The sequence below is a fragment of the Acinonyx jubatus genome, chromosome A1, assembly GCF_027475565.1.
Source record: "Acinonyx jubatus isolate Ajub_Pintada_27869175 chromosome A1, VMU_Ajub_asm_v1.0, whole genome shotgun sequence".
Classification (NCBI taxonomy): Eukaryota; Metazoa; Chordata; class Mammalia; order Carnivora; family Felidae; genus Acinonyx; species Acinonyx jubatus.
This window is the reverse complement of record NC_069380.1, coordinates 19,179,282-19,192,127: the sequence shown is the minus strand read 5'-3', so window position 1 is coordinate 19,192,127 and position 12,846 is coordinate 19,179,282. Positions and strand designations below refer to the sequence as shown.

The following is a 12,846-nucleotide window of genomic DNA, read 5'->3' as shown; positions in this document are numbered from 1 at the left end:
GACTGATAATTAATAGTTTGGTACTTTAGAAATGTTTTGCTATCTTGGGAACACAGAAAAATTCTAGTCCATTTAAATCCTAAATAATAATTGTGGATGACCTTCTTGGATATATCTAAAGATTCTCTTAAAAGAGAAAAGAGACTTTAAGCAGGCTTAATCATGTTCTGAAAGCTTGTAGTGAAAAGGCAGGGACTGGGACCGCCCTGTGGGCATGTGTCGGCTCGCAGAGGCCAGGAGGCCTCCAGCGATCCTTCCCACAGCTCCATATTTGTGAAATTAGGTTTTTGTTTGGTGCTATCAGTACATTTGAGAAGGATGCTCTCATCATCCCTTCACATTTCCACATCGCAGGAGGCTGGAAGCTAGGTTTAAGTTGTTCAGAAGGTCTGAGTGAGATCGCTTTGATAAGTTGTTTTTCTGATAGCCATGATAGAGTAGCCAGATCCGTCCACCCAGTCTCCGTTATCAGCATCATGCCTTGTAAGATGATGAGGTGGCATTTTGAAAAGAGCACCGGACTAGCAAAACACCTGGGCCTGATCCCTGTGTCATCATTTGCAAACATCTGATCTCTTAATACTCAAGCTGCTGCTTAATCTTTTTGAAACTTACATTCTACATCTATAATCTGGAGATGCTAATACCTGTCCTCACTACCTCCTAGTGATTCTGAGATGAAAAGTATGTGAAAAATACCTGGATAACTATCCAAGTTTTTTAAAGGTACCTTTATAAAGTAATTTAAAGATAACAATTTATAGTATATGTCTTTCGTAATCCTCCTTATTAGTGCATTAGGGTTCAGTGTAGGCGAGTGGTTACTAAGTCAGTAGCTAGGAATCAGTACACATTTAACGGGACTTCTGTGCTGAATAACTAGCACGAAAAGTATGTGGCTGTGCAGATGCAATTACAGAGAACTACAGCATTTGGCATTTTCTGCACACATAATTAGCTCCTTCTAGTTCATAATCCACCTCCTGCACAGTCTGATACATATATATATATATATATATATATATATATATTTTTTTTTTTTTTTTTTTTTTTTTAATTTATTGTCAAGTTCGTTAACATACAGTGTAGTCTTGGCTTCAGGAGTAGATTCCTGTGATTCATCACTTACATACAACACCCAGTACTCATCCCAACAAGTGCCCTCCTCAAAGCCCATCACCCAAATTCCCCGCCCCCCCAACCACCCATGACCATCAACCCTCAGTTTGTTCTCTGTATTTAGAGTCTCTTATGGTTTGCCTCCCTCTCTGGATTTTATTTTTCCTTCCCTTCCCCTATGGTCATCTAGTTTCTCAAATTCCACATGAGTGAAATCATGTATCTGTCTTTCTCTGTCAATCTGATACATTTTTGTGTTAGGAGCATGTGAAAGAGGTATGTTTTTCCCTTCCAAACTCCTCTCATCCAGTCACCGACCTGGCCAGCTTCATCGTCTACTTCCAGTCGTTGACTCATCTACAGGCCACCTTCTGTCATCAGGTCAAAAAGCAGCAAAACAGAGGCCCAGGATGATATTACACACCAACATAACTTTGGGTGGAGATGATTCAGTTTAGAAAAGAAAGATGGGGGCGTCTGGGTGGCTCAGTCAGTTAAGCATCCAACGTTGGCTCAGGTCATAATCTCGCAGTTCATGAGTTCGAGTCCCCCACATCAGGCTCTCTGCTGTCAGCGCAGAGCCCGCTTTGGATCCTCTGTCACCCTCTGCCCTCCCCTGTTTGTGCTCTTTCTCTCTTAAAAAAAAAAAATAAACATTTAAAAAGAAAAAGAAGACTAGTGGACATTGGAGTTGGAAGGAACCCTACAAATCCTCTAATCCAGTTTTCTTCCTTTCAACTTTACAGACAAGAATAATTTAAAGACCTAAAGACTCCATTTCACAAAGCTGTTTAAGGACAAAAATCGGGATTATAACCTGGGACTTCTGACTCCAGCCCAGTTCACTTTCTTATCTTACAGCTAGTCTTTTGTGGTAAGATCCATACCACCGCCCCCTCAGTTTACCCATCAGCCCATAGAAAATCATGAGAATAAAGATAAAGAAATTGAAAGGGACTAAGAAGTAAAGGAAGAAAGGTTTCTGAAATCCCATAAAGCATTTCTTAATCTTGTTTCTTCAAAATTATTTTTTCATTTGTCACAAACATCACTGGAAACATAATTTGCATATATGTTCATCTTCCCTGTTCCTAATGTGATAGGACATGTCTTTTTTTTTTTTTTTTTGGAAGGACTGATAACCATGGAAAGCATCAAAGCAATATGTCTGCTGTCTGTCTGAAGAACTCTTGAGTGACTATTCCTGTAAAACGTTGTTTTTGAGTGGTCCAAACACAGTATATTTTGAACCCACAGCAGTGGGGATGCACATTCTTATTTCAGTTGTGCATAACAAAATACCTGTTCTTTGTATATCTACTTGTATCTAAATATGACTTTAATAGATACAAAATCTGTTTGTCTCTAAGTATGATAGGAAGTGGTTTTCAGTCTCTTGGATACTTTTCCGCATATGGTGTATTTGTCCCCTCATGCAGGCTCTCAATTCAGAATTATTTGTTATCTACTACCAGTACTTCTAAGCTCCACATGCCAAGAATTTAAAAAATAAAAATGAAAAATTTAAAGATAAAGTAAAATTGTCTCTCCTCTAGTACCCAAGAAGAATAGGTTGTCAAGTTTAATAGACTTTTTCCTTTTAATGAATATTTCGGACCTACCAAACACTGCAGAACTTCATATGTTTTAATAATTTGGGGGTTTCTTTTTTACAAAGTCATAGACAAAATTCTGAGAGAGTAGCCCCTGTAATTATCAGTGCTTTCAGAATATTTGTGTTTAATTATGTGAAATACCCTAGACTCCAGGACTCTAATATGAATAGGGTGTCTGTGCTAAATCTTTCAGTGGGCACAACAAAAAAGTTAACCATGAGAAGCAATTCTGCAAATTACTAGAATCACATTATGCCCCTGTAATTTCCCCTACCTCTCCCACTGTTCCTCAGCTAATTCTTTTTCCTCTGTCCCCACCCTAAATCTAAGGCCACCCTTGGCTTCAAAGAAGCATCAGTTCTAATATTCGAGTGCTACGTGCTCACTTGGACTATACATGGTACGAGATACTTAAAAGGGAAGTTAAAAGTTTGTACACATTTAAAGAATGATCAGTTTGATAGCTAGGATACATAGTTACTAAGATGCATAATTTTTAATAAAATTTATTCTAAAAACACATGCAGGTGTAATCAATAGTTTCAACTTAACAAATGCAGCTACGTCTAAACCCAGAATAATCAATTGTGCCTCAAGAACATGATTTAGATAACAGTGTACGTAAGATGGGTAAGGTGAATTAGGAGCTGACGTAGGTTGAAAAACCTTGAAGATATGTATACTTATCACAATGAATACTTCCTACTTTACAGCAAAGATTTTAAAATCTTACAATGAATAAGGGTTGGTGGCTGTTAGCTAAAGGAGACTTTAGCCACACATCTTGTCATTGGAGCAAACTTGATAGGCTTATTCTTAAACATTGACCTTTTTAAAAAAAAATTTTTTTTAATGTTTATTTGAGACAGAGAGAGAGAGCGTGAGCTGGGGAGGGGCAGAGAGAGAGGGAGACACAGAATCCAAAGCAGGCTCCAGGCTCAGCTGTCAGCACAGAGCCCGATACGGGGCTTGAACCCACAAACTGGGAGATCATGACCTGAGCTGAAGTCGGACACTTAACCGACTGAGCCACCCAGGCGCCCCTTAAACATTGACCCTAAACATTCATTCTTTTTTTCCTTTTTCTCTGCATACAACTGACTGGTCTTTGGATCTTTGGAATTTTCAGGAACCAAGTTTCATTCTCCATGCATTCAATTACTGTCTAGAATGAGGATTAAATGAAGCATATTAACAGATTTATCATGCCTTAACCACATAATGTTCCAAAAGTAAAACACGTATACGCTGACCAGTAAGAGTCAGTAGGATTAATGATGCTTTAATATTTCAGGGTCATGTGTTACCACGGTTGAAATTAACAGTGGTAAGAAATTTTTAAGTATTCTCAGCCTCATGATGTGACCATACTGAGCCATCTCTCTTTACAGAGCAGCTTGAAACCCTATACACCAAGCTGAAAGGAACTTTCACCAAGGAAAATACAGGATGCGTCCGACAGTTAGGGGAATCTTGATACTTTCCCCACATTTAATAAAATTATATCAAATGTAAATACTAAGCAGACCTTAGAAATATTCTGGCCAACCCCTCCTCATCCTTGTTTCATTGGCTTAGCAATGTATTAATGTGTAATTTCAGTTTTATTTTTATTCCAGAGCATCTATTTCAGGGAGAATTCTACCACTTAGAATTATAACCACTCTGTCCTTCATAGAAGCAACACAATAAATCAACAAATATCTATTAAACTCCAGGCACATGTTCAACACTGGGATTGTTGTCTGCTAAGCACCATATATAAAAAGATCAGCGTACGATGTAAGTAAGATATAAGATGTAAGTAAGATGATGGCTTCTTGCCTTCAAGAAGCTTATAATCTATACATTTGAAGCTATTAGAAATTAATTCAATAAAACATAATAAGATGAATATTTGGTGCGTAATTAACATGATGGGCCTTGATCCTCTCTTTGCTCAATTACCCTACTCTCTTGAGTGTCAACATCAGCTTCAAAAAAGTGTATTCAGTATGACTTCAGAAATCCCCAAATCACAGTTTTCTATAATGGCAGATTATTCTAAATGAATTTGTTTGTACATTGTATTAGTTTTCTACCATTGTCTTAACAAATTTAGTTAAATTTATCAAATTTAAACCTACCAGATTTAGTTAAAACAACACAAATTTATTATCTTACAATTCTGTAGGTCAGAAGTCTAAAGTGGATTTCCAGAAGCTAAAATCAAGATGTCAGCAAGACTGTGTTCCCTCTGCGGGCTTCTGGGGAAAGTCCATTGCCTGGCCTTTCCCAGATTCTAGAAGCTGCCTGTATTCCTTGGCATATGGCATGTTCCTACATCTTCAAAGGCGGCAGCACCAGGCTCATCCCCGCTCACCCTGACATCTCTCTGGTTCTCTCTTCTGCCTCCTTCCACTGCTAAACACCCTTTGATTACATTGGACCCACCTGGGTAATCAAAAACACCCTCTCCTATTTGAAGGTCAGCTGAGTAGCAGCCTTACTTCCACCTGCAACCTTAATTCCCCCTTACCACGTAACAATATATTCACATCACTGGGTGTGCTGCGGGGTGGCAGGAAGAGAGACTCATTACTCTGCCTATCACATCTACTGTCTGAAAGATTTCTTGATAGAAATTTTAAAGTAAAAATATTAATTTCTATACTCAAATTAGTCAGCCTTACTGTCTAAATTGGGAGAAAAATTAATAAACCCCTGGGATGACTGGCAAACTCTTACAGAATGAATATTAATGACTTGTGCCCAGACACTATACCTAATAGATACTAACTTATCACTTAAGAAAAAGTACAATAATCACACTTGTACATTTTGATGGGTTGTTGATGTTTCTTGGTTTTCATCAGCAATGCATACTTTGTCACTAGATCGAGTAGAAATATTCTCTAAACCTTCACTGAATTCTGCATATTTCTGTATGCTTATCTCCTCTCCTCCTAACTTTCCAGCACCCTTAGAAAAACCAGGAGACTCTTCTCTGTTTTCTTCCTCTTTAGAAGTAGCAAGTTTTTCTAGGGATTCTATTACTTCATTTCTCAACTCATCTTCAGATTCTTCAAAATTTCTGAAATAAGAGTTAAAAATCAACTTTATGATATCAAAATAATTAAAAATACATATGAAAGGTAGTTTCCCTTCTCATTTCCCACTCCCACTTGAGCAATTTAATAGATGCATTTTCCCCTACGTAATGCATTATTTATTATATCCATCTGGTTTTCCTAAGAATGACAAAAAAACAATGTTGGGATAATCAGTATTCTATTTAGTTGGACTTGTGTTTGACAATTTTAATTATATTTATTAATACCCATCTACTCTTATGTTTAAAAAGTGAAGAAGAGAAAAAATAATAAAAGAATAAAAAACAGCTGCCATATAGTGAGCCCTTATTATATACCAGTGACTGCCCTCGAGCACTTACATAACTATTTCATCTAATACTAGCAAAAATTTGAGGTAGACATATTCACCATCAATTTATTAAGAATCTGGGCTCAGAAAGGTTAATAAAACTTGCCCAAGGTCTCACAGATACCAATTAGTAGGACGAGGAACTGAAATTACATCTAAGACCTCAACACTGATATTTTTAGAAGGGAAGAAGGCAAGAGACCAAGAAAACCATGTCAACAATCCCAGATATCTACATGGCAAGTAAAGAGGCTGAGGAAGATCTGGTAAGAGCCAAGAAAGTGTTCATCATGGAAGCCAAGGAGGCAGAGAATTTCCAGATAGGGAGCAGCCAAGTAAGAGGAAGACAGAAATGACAGTTGGACCTGGCAATTTCAAGGTAATAGATGACCTTTGCAAGAACATTTCTGGCCTGCTGTGTGGCAGGAGTGATTCTGTAGTGGATCAAGAAAGCAGTAGGAGGTAAGCAAGTGACAACAAGGAGCTTAAACTCCTCTGAGGGGAGCCTGGCTCTGAGAGGACAGTGTTAACTTGAGAACATGAAGGCAGTGATTTTTTGGTGTTTCTCAAGATGGGAGAGATTTGGGCACGTTTATATGCTGAGAGAAAGTAGGGAATAGAGAGACATTAAAAATAACAGAGAGGGGCATCTGTGTGGCTCAGTCAGTTGAGCACCCAACTCTTAATTTTGGCTTAGGTCATGTTCCCAGGGTCATGGGATAGAGCCCTGCATTGGACTCCATGCTGACCATGAAGCCTGCTTAATATTCTCTCTCTCCCCCGCTCTGCCTCTGCCCCACTCACAATCTGTCTCTCTCTCCCAAAAAAAAAAAAAAAAAAAAAAGGGAGAAAGACAGATAACAGACAGGAACAAGTTCTCTGAAAAAGGCTAGGATTCAGAGTACCCATGCCAGGATGTGCTTTCAGCAGGAAGGGAGACAATTTTTTTGTCTGAGAAGGAAGATAGGGAGAGAGAAGGCAATGAGGACTTCTGTGGACAGAGCAGTTATGGAACTAGACAATCAAGACCGTTCCACTTACAAACCCATGCTATCTCTGTGAGGTAGGAGGCATGGTCACATGACAACAGTGAGGTGGATGGGGGGAGAGTGTGCAGGGCAGATACACAGGAGGAGCACAGAGACAGAAAGGGAAGAAAGAAAATTTAAAAAACAAAACTTCAAAATGAAACTTCTAAAGCAAAATAAGCCTATAAACTAAAATTCCAAAACACATGACTAAATCTAATGGTAAGAAAGATAGGCAAGAAATTTTATTTAAAGTTGGAGCAGGGGTTAAGTCCAGATTTATTACTTTTATGGAGGATTTTTATAATGCTCTTTAAGTATGCTCAAAAAGATAAATTAAAACACAGCATCCATTTTAAAATGTTTTGAAATTAGGGGAAATAATTATGCAATAATTAAACAACACATAAATATATAAACAATTATGAATCTTAGAGATACATAATCATTTAAATTAAAAACTTAATAGATGATGGGGCACCTGGGTGGCTCAGTTGTTTAAGTGTCCAACTCTTTGTTTTGACTCAGGTCATGATCTCATGGTCCATGAGTTTGAGCCCCACATCAGGCTCTGTGCCAACAGTATGGAGCCTGCTTGGGATTCTCTCTCTCCCTCTCTCCCTGCCCCTTCCCTGCCCATGCTCTCTCTCTCTCAAAATAAATAAACTAAAAAAAAAACTTAATAGATGATACCCAGATAGGTTTGAAAATAGTATTCAAGAATTCACCCAGAATGGAACAGAGATGAATAAAAAATACAAAAGTACAATTAGATGTTACTGGGGACAGATTGAGAAGCTCCAAAACATATCTGTTTTGAGGGCCACAATGGAGGGAATAAGAAAAACATTTGGAAAAGTAATAAGTAAAAATGTTCCAGAACTAAAGACAGTCATAGGTCCTCACAAGAAAGTGAGCCAAGCAGGATAAAAGAGAAATCCAGACCCAGACATATAACAGTGAAACATAAGAACACAAAGATAAAAAGAAAATTATGAACATGCTGGGGAGAAAGTGAGCATATCTATAAAGGAAAAACAATCAGCATATTTCTCATCAACAATAATAAAGATGAAGAGAAAAACCATTGTCAACCTAAAATTGTATACCCAGCTGAATTATAAATAAAGCAATAAAATAATTTTGGATATGCAAACATATCCAAAATTTACCACCCACCGAATTATTAAAGAATATTATCTTAAAGAATTATTGGAGAATATACATCAGCAAGAAGAAAACTGAAATAGGAAGAAAAGCACAGACTAGAAAAAACCATGGCAAATTCAAAGAATGATAAACTATAATGGCAAACTGAGTTAGGTTTGAGAGTAAAATATATATATTTCATCAAAAAAAAAGGGTAAAATTGGATTACATGACTTGATGTCTCAGACTTAAAATGTTCCAAACCTTAAAAAAACAGTGTAGGGGTACGGGGGGCAGGCAGTAAAGATGGTGAATACAAGAGGGTTCATTATGCTGTTCTCTATACTTTCACTATGTTTGAAGTTTTCCACAATCAAAAAATGTTTTTTAAGTAAAATTGTAACCCTAGATAACAATATTAGAATGGAAGGGTTTTAGCAGTTAAGGGTGTTTGTCATATTTGGGAAGAAAAAAAGATAACTGAACAACTTCTGAATTTGTTAGATAAATCTGTAGGAAGTACATAAAAGCTAGCTATTAAAAGAATAGAAATATAATCTGTATCTTTAAAACTAGTAGAGAGAAAACAGGAGTAATACAGAAAAGTTTGTGATTGTAACATAAGGTTAGAAAACAGGAGGGGAAGGAAATGACAAATGATAACAAACAGAAAATACAAAATCAAGCTTAAAATATAGAGTGAACCCCAAATATGTCAATAATTCTAACGATTTTTATTATATTAAATTAATTGAGACAGAGGTTATTACAGGACAAGAAGCAAATCAACCAACTACATGCATTTTATAAGAAACACATTATAATGAAATCATATGGAAATTATAAAAATTAAAAAAAATTCATGTCAGAAAAATACTTAAAAGTTAAATAAAATAACTTAAAAGTTGGAATAGCAGTGTCAGTATCCGACAAAATAGAATTTAAGGCAAACAGCTTTAATAGGGACAAAAATTACAATACATAATGTAAAAAGGGGGGGGATACTCTATCAAACTGATATTACAATCATAAATTAGAACACAGCTTCTATATATTTAAAGTACATTGAAAGGAGATAGAAATATGAGGAGAAATGATCAAAGCCACAAACACAGCTGAAGATTTTAATGTACTTCTATCTAGAAGTGATAAAGGGGAAATAAAATCCATAGAGTAGTTTAACGAAAAAATGTTTTAAGCTTGATAATTATATAGAACATACATACCCCCAGAATAGTAAGAATATGCATTTTTTTCAAGTACATATATAACTGTCATAAAATTAATACTATACTGAATAGCAACGGGAGTCCCAATAAACTTTTCCAAACCACTAAAACTCAGATGATGGTCTCTGTCCAAAATGCAAATAAATTGGAAACTCTGATTTTTGAAAGTGATTAAAAAATGCATTAGTCAGAAACTTCAAACCTGAATCATACCATAACAAGAAATCCCAGACAGAAATCTTGGGAAAATACTGGCCAATATATATTGGCAAAATATATATATCTAACAAAGAACTGGTAGCAAGGCTATCTAAATAATGCCTGTAACTCAGAAACTACATAGACACCACACATACCCATTAGATTGGTTAAATTTTTATTTTTATCTTACTTTTATTTATTTTTATTATTTTTAAAGTTTATTTACTTTTTTGAGAGAGACAGAGACAGTGTGAGGGAGGGAGGGGCAGAGAGAGAGGGAGAGAGAGAATCCCAAGCAAGCTTCAGGCTGCCAGCACAGAGCCCGACGCGGGGCTGGAACACACAAACACACGAGATCATGACCTGAGCCGAAACCAAGAGCCGAAACCGACTAGGCCACCCAGGCGCCCAAGATTGGTTAAATTTTTAAAAATTGATCATGCCAAGTGTTGATAAAGATGTAGAGCAACTAGAAATCTTATACACCATTCAACAGGGGGATGTAAAATGGCACAACCACTTTGGAAAATAGTTTGGCAGTTTTTTAAGAAGTTAAACATTCACCTACCAAACAACTCAGTCATTCCACTCCTACAGTTTTACTCATGAGAAATGGAATTTATGTCCGCACAAAGACATGTACATAAATATTCATAGCAGCTTTATTTATAATAGCCCAAAACTAGAAACAATCCAAACATCAATTGTTAGGTGAATGTATTACTAAATTGTGGTAATATATATATTATATATTTTATATTATATATTATATATTATATATATAATATATATTTTATGTATTTTATATATATTATATATTTTATTATATATATATATATATAATAGAATTATATATATTCTATATAATGGAATAGTACCTAGCAATAAAAAGAAGTGGCTAATTGATACACATGTCAATGTGGAAGAATCTTAAAGTCATTCTCAAACGGAAGGGTTTCCACAGAGCCTCAGGGTGTTGTCCCTCAGAATCTAAGCAAAAGCTCAAGACAGTGAAGCACTTATGTAAAAAAGATCTGTGGAACTGGCTTTTGTCTAATGAAGTGAATCCCAGTAAGATTTGCAGAAACCTACGTGATTTTTGAAAGAAATATATATGCAGAAACATAGCCAGGTTGAACCAAAAGGGACACAGACAATCCTAATTGAAAAGAAATGTCTGGACTCTAAAATTCTACTGCCAGGAAGCAGGCTGAGAAAATTCTCTCCTCCCTTCCTTCCTGCCCTCCTTTACTTGCTAGACAAGTTGATTCTAATGTTCGTATGGAAAAATAAACAAGCAAAACTAGATAGAAAAATACTGACAAAAGCAAAGTATTTAAGGGAACTAGCCCTCCAAAATAATAATTCATATTATGAATATGTTTATAATATAATAATTAGACTAGCAAGAATAAGAATTGGATGCAAGCACATATAAAAATGTAGCACGTCATAGAAGTCACATTTTAAATTGGTAGCAAAAATAAAGATTTTCAATAAATGGTGTTGGAGTAAGGAAGAAGTTATTTGGAAAAAAATAAAGTTAGAGCCACACTTTGTAGTGTAATATGAGTGAAATCCAAGAGGATTAAAATATTTAAACAGAAAATTAAATCATAAAAGTACTTAAAAATCTGGTATCATTTCTTATGAAATAATTGATAAACCTAATTAGATAAAAAACAAGAAATTTCTACATCATGAGCCACTATAAATAAAATCAAAATGCAAACAAAAAACTGGGGAAAATATTCTAGAGCCATATTATAGCTAAAACATTAATCTCCTTAAAATACACAAGGTTCCCCAAATCAATACAATGTTAGTAGCCTAATTTTTTAAATGGCTAAGGCTATGAATAATTGTCTCCAGTGAGGAAATAAAGATGGTTCTTAAGCATTTGGAAAGACAACCTTACTCAGAAAAGAAATGCTAATTAAACGTAACCTTAAATGTCACTTTTTAACCTATCAGTTGTGCAATCATCCTTAAGTTTGGTAACACACTAAACAAGAAAATGTACAAGGTCACAGGCACTCTTGTACTCTGTCAGTGGAAATGTTCATAGGTGTTAACCTCTGTGAAGGGCAATCTGACAATATTCAATTACAAATGTACATACAAATAGTATGTAAATTACTATTTGTACATTATGATACATATTCAAGCTACAGTGTTAAGTGATAAAAGGAAGTTGCAAGAGAGTATGTGCACTATGAAACTTCGTACAAAAAAGAAAAAGAATACACACACACACAAGATACACATATTGGCTTACAGTTTAATGCAATTCCTCAGGGGAGGTGTGCACATGAGGCATATTTAATGCCTCTGGGAAGAGGAATTGTCATAGCAGGAAGACTATGACAAAGTTTAACCTCTGAATTTGGAGCCATGTGACTACATTACCTATGTAAATTTAAAAAATTTAAAAAATTTTTAAAAAGCACATGATAAAATTTTTTTAATTCAAAAGACTCCAAGTTTTAGAACTAATAAGAGAATTCAGTAAGGTCACAGGATACAACATCAATAGTGTTCTATGCACTCATGGTAGCCAAGGTGAAACACAGTAAAAGAAAAATGACCCCCTTAATAATGACAACAACAGCAACAACAAAAAAAGTTAGTTGGTACCTATATGTTGTGAATAAGACTACAAAAATGCTGAAGGATATTTTATGAAAAGACATAAAGAGATGCAAGCTATACTATATTCATGGATGTTCAGATTTATGGTCATAAAGATGTCAAATCCTATAAATTACTCAACAAATGTAATGTCATTCTCATCAAAATCCCAACAAAGCTTTTCATGACACTTTACAATACAATGCAAAGATGTATGTGTTAAGTATATCTTAAGGCAACAATAGCTAAGATAACTTTGAAGAAAAAGATATGGAGACAAGAAGGTATGAAACTAGTCCTACCACATACCAAGAGATATGGTAAATGCACAGTAATTTAAGACAGAACATCACTCCTGCAGAGATAGGAAACAATGCCATTGGAAAAGAACAGAGAGCCTGGAAACAAACCCACATGTGTAGTAAAACTTGGTCTCCTTAGCTAGGTCTC

At 35.6% G+C, this 12,846-nt stretch overlaps 1 protein-coding gene across 6 annotated transcripts in view; it reads right to left on the bottom strand.

The window, feature by feature from the left end:
- Nucleotides 1–5,518: 5,518 nt before the first annotated feature.
- NEK5 (NIMA related kinase 5) overlaps nucleotides 5,519–12,846 on the bottom strand; it is a 59,911-nt gene continuing 52,583 nt past the window's right edge. For all 6 annotated transcript variants that reach the window (XM_027064767.2, XM_015069672.3, XM_053214760.1 and 3 more), the window contains one exon: nucleotides 5,519–5,808. In XM_027064767.2, the coding sequence (XP_026920568.1) occupies nucleotides 5,541–5,808 (268 nt within the window). In that variant the 3' untranslated portion in view covers nucleotides 5,519–5,540. The remainder of the gene's footprint in view (nucleotides 5,809–12,846) is intronic.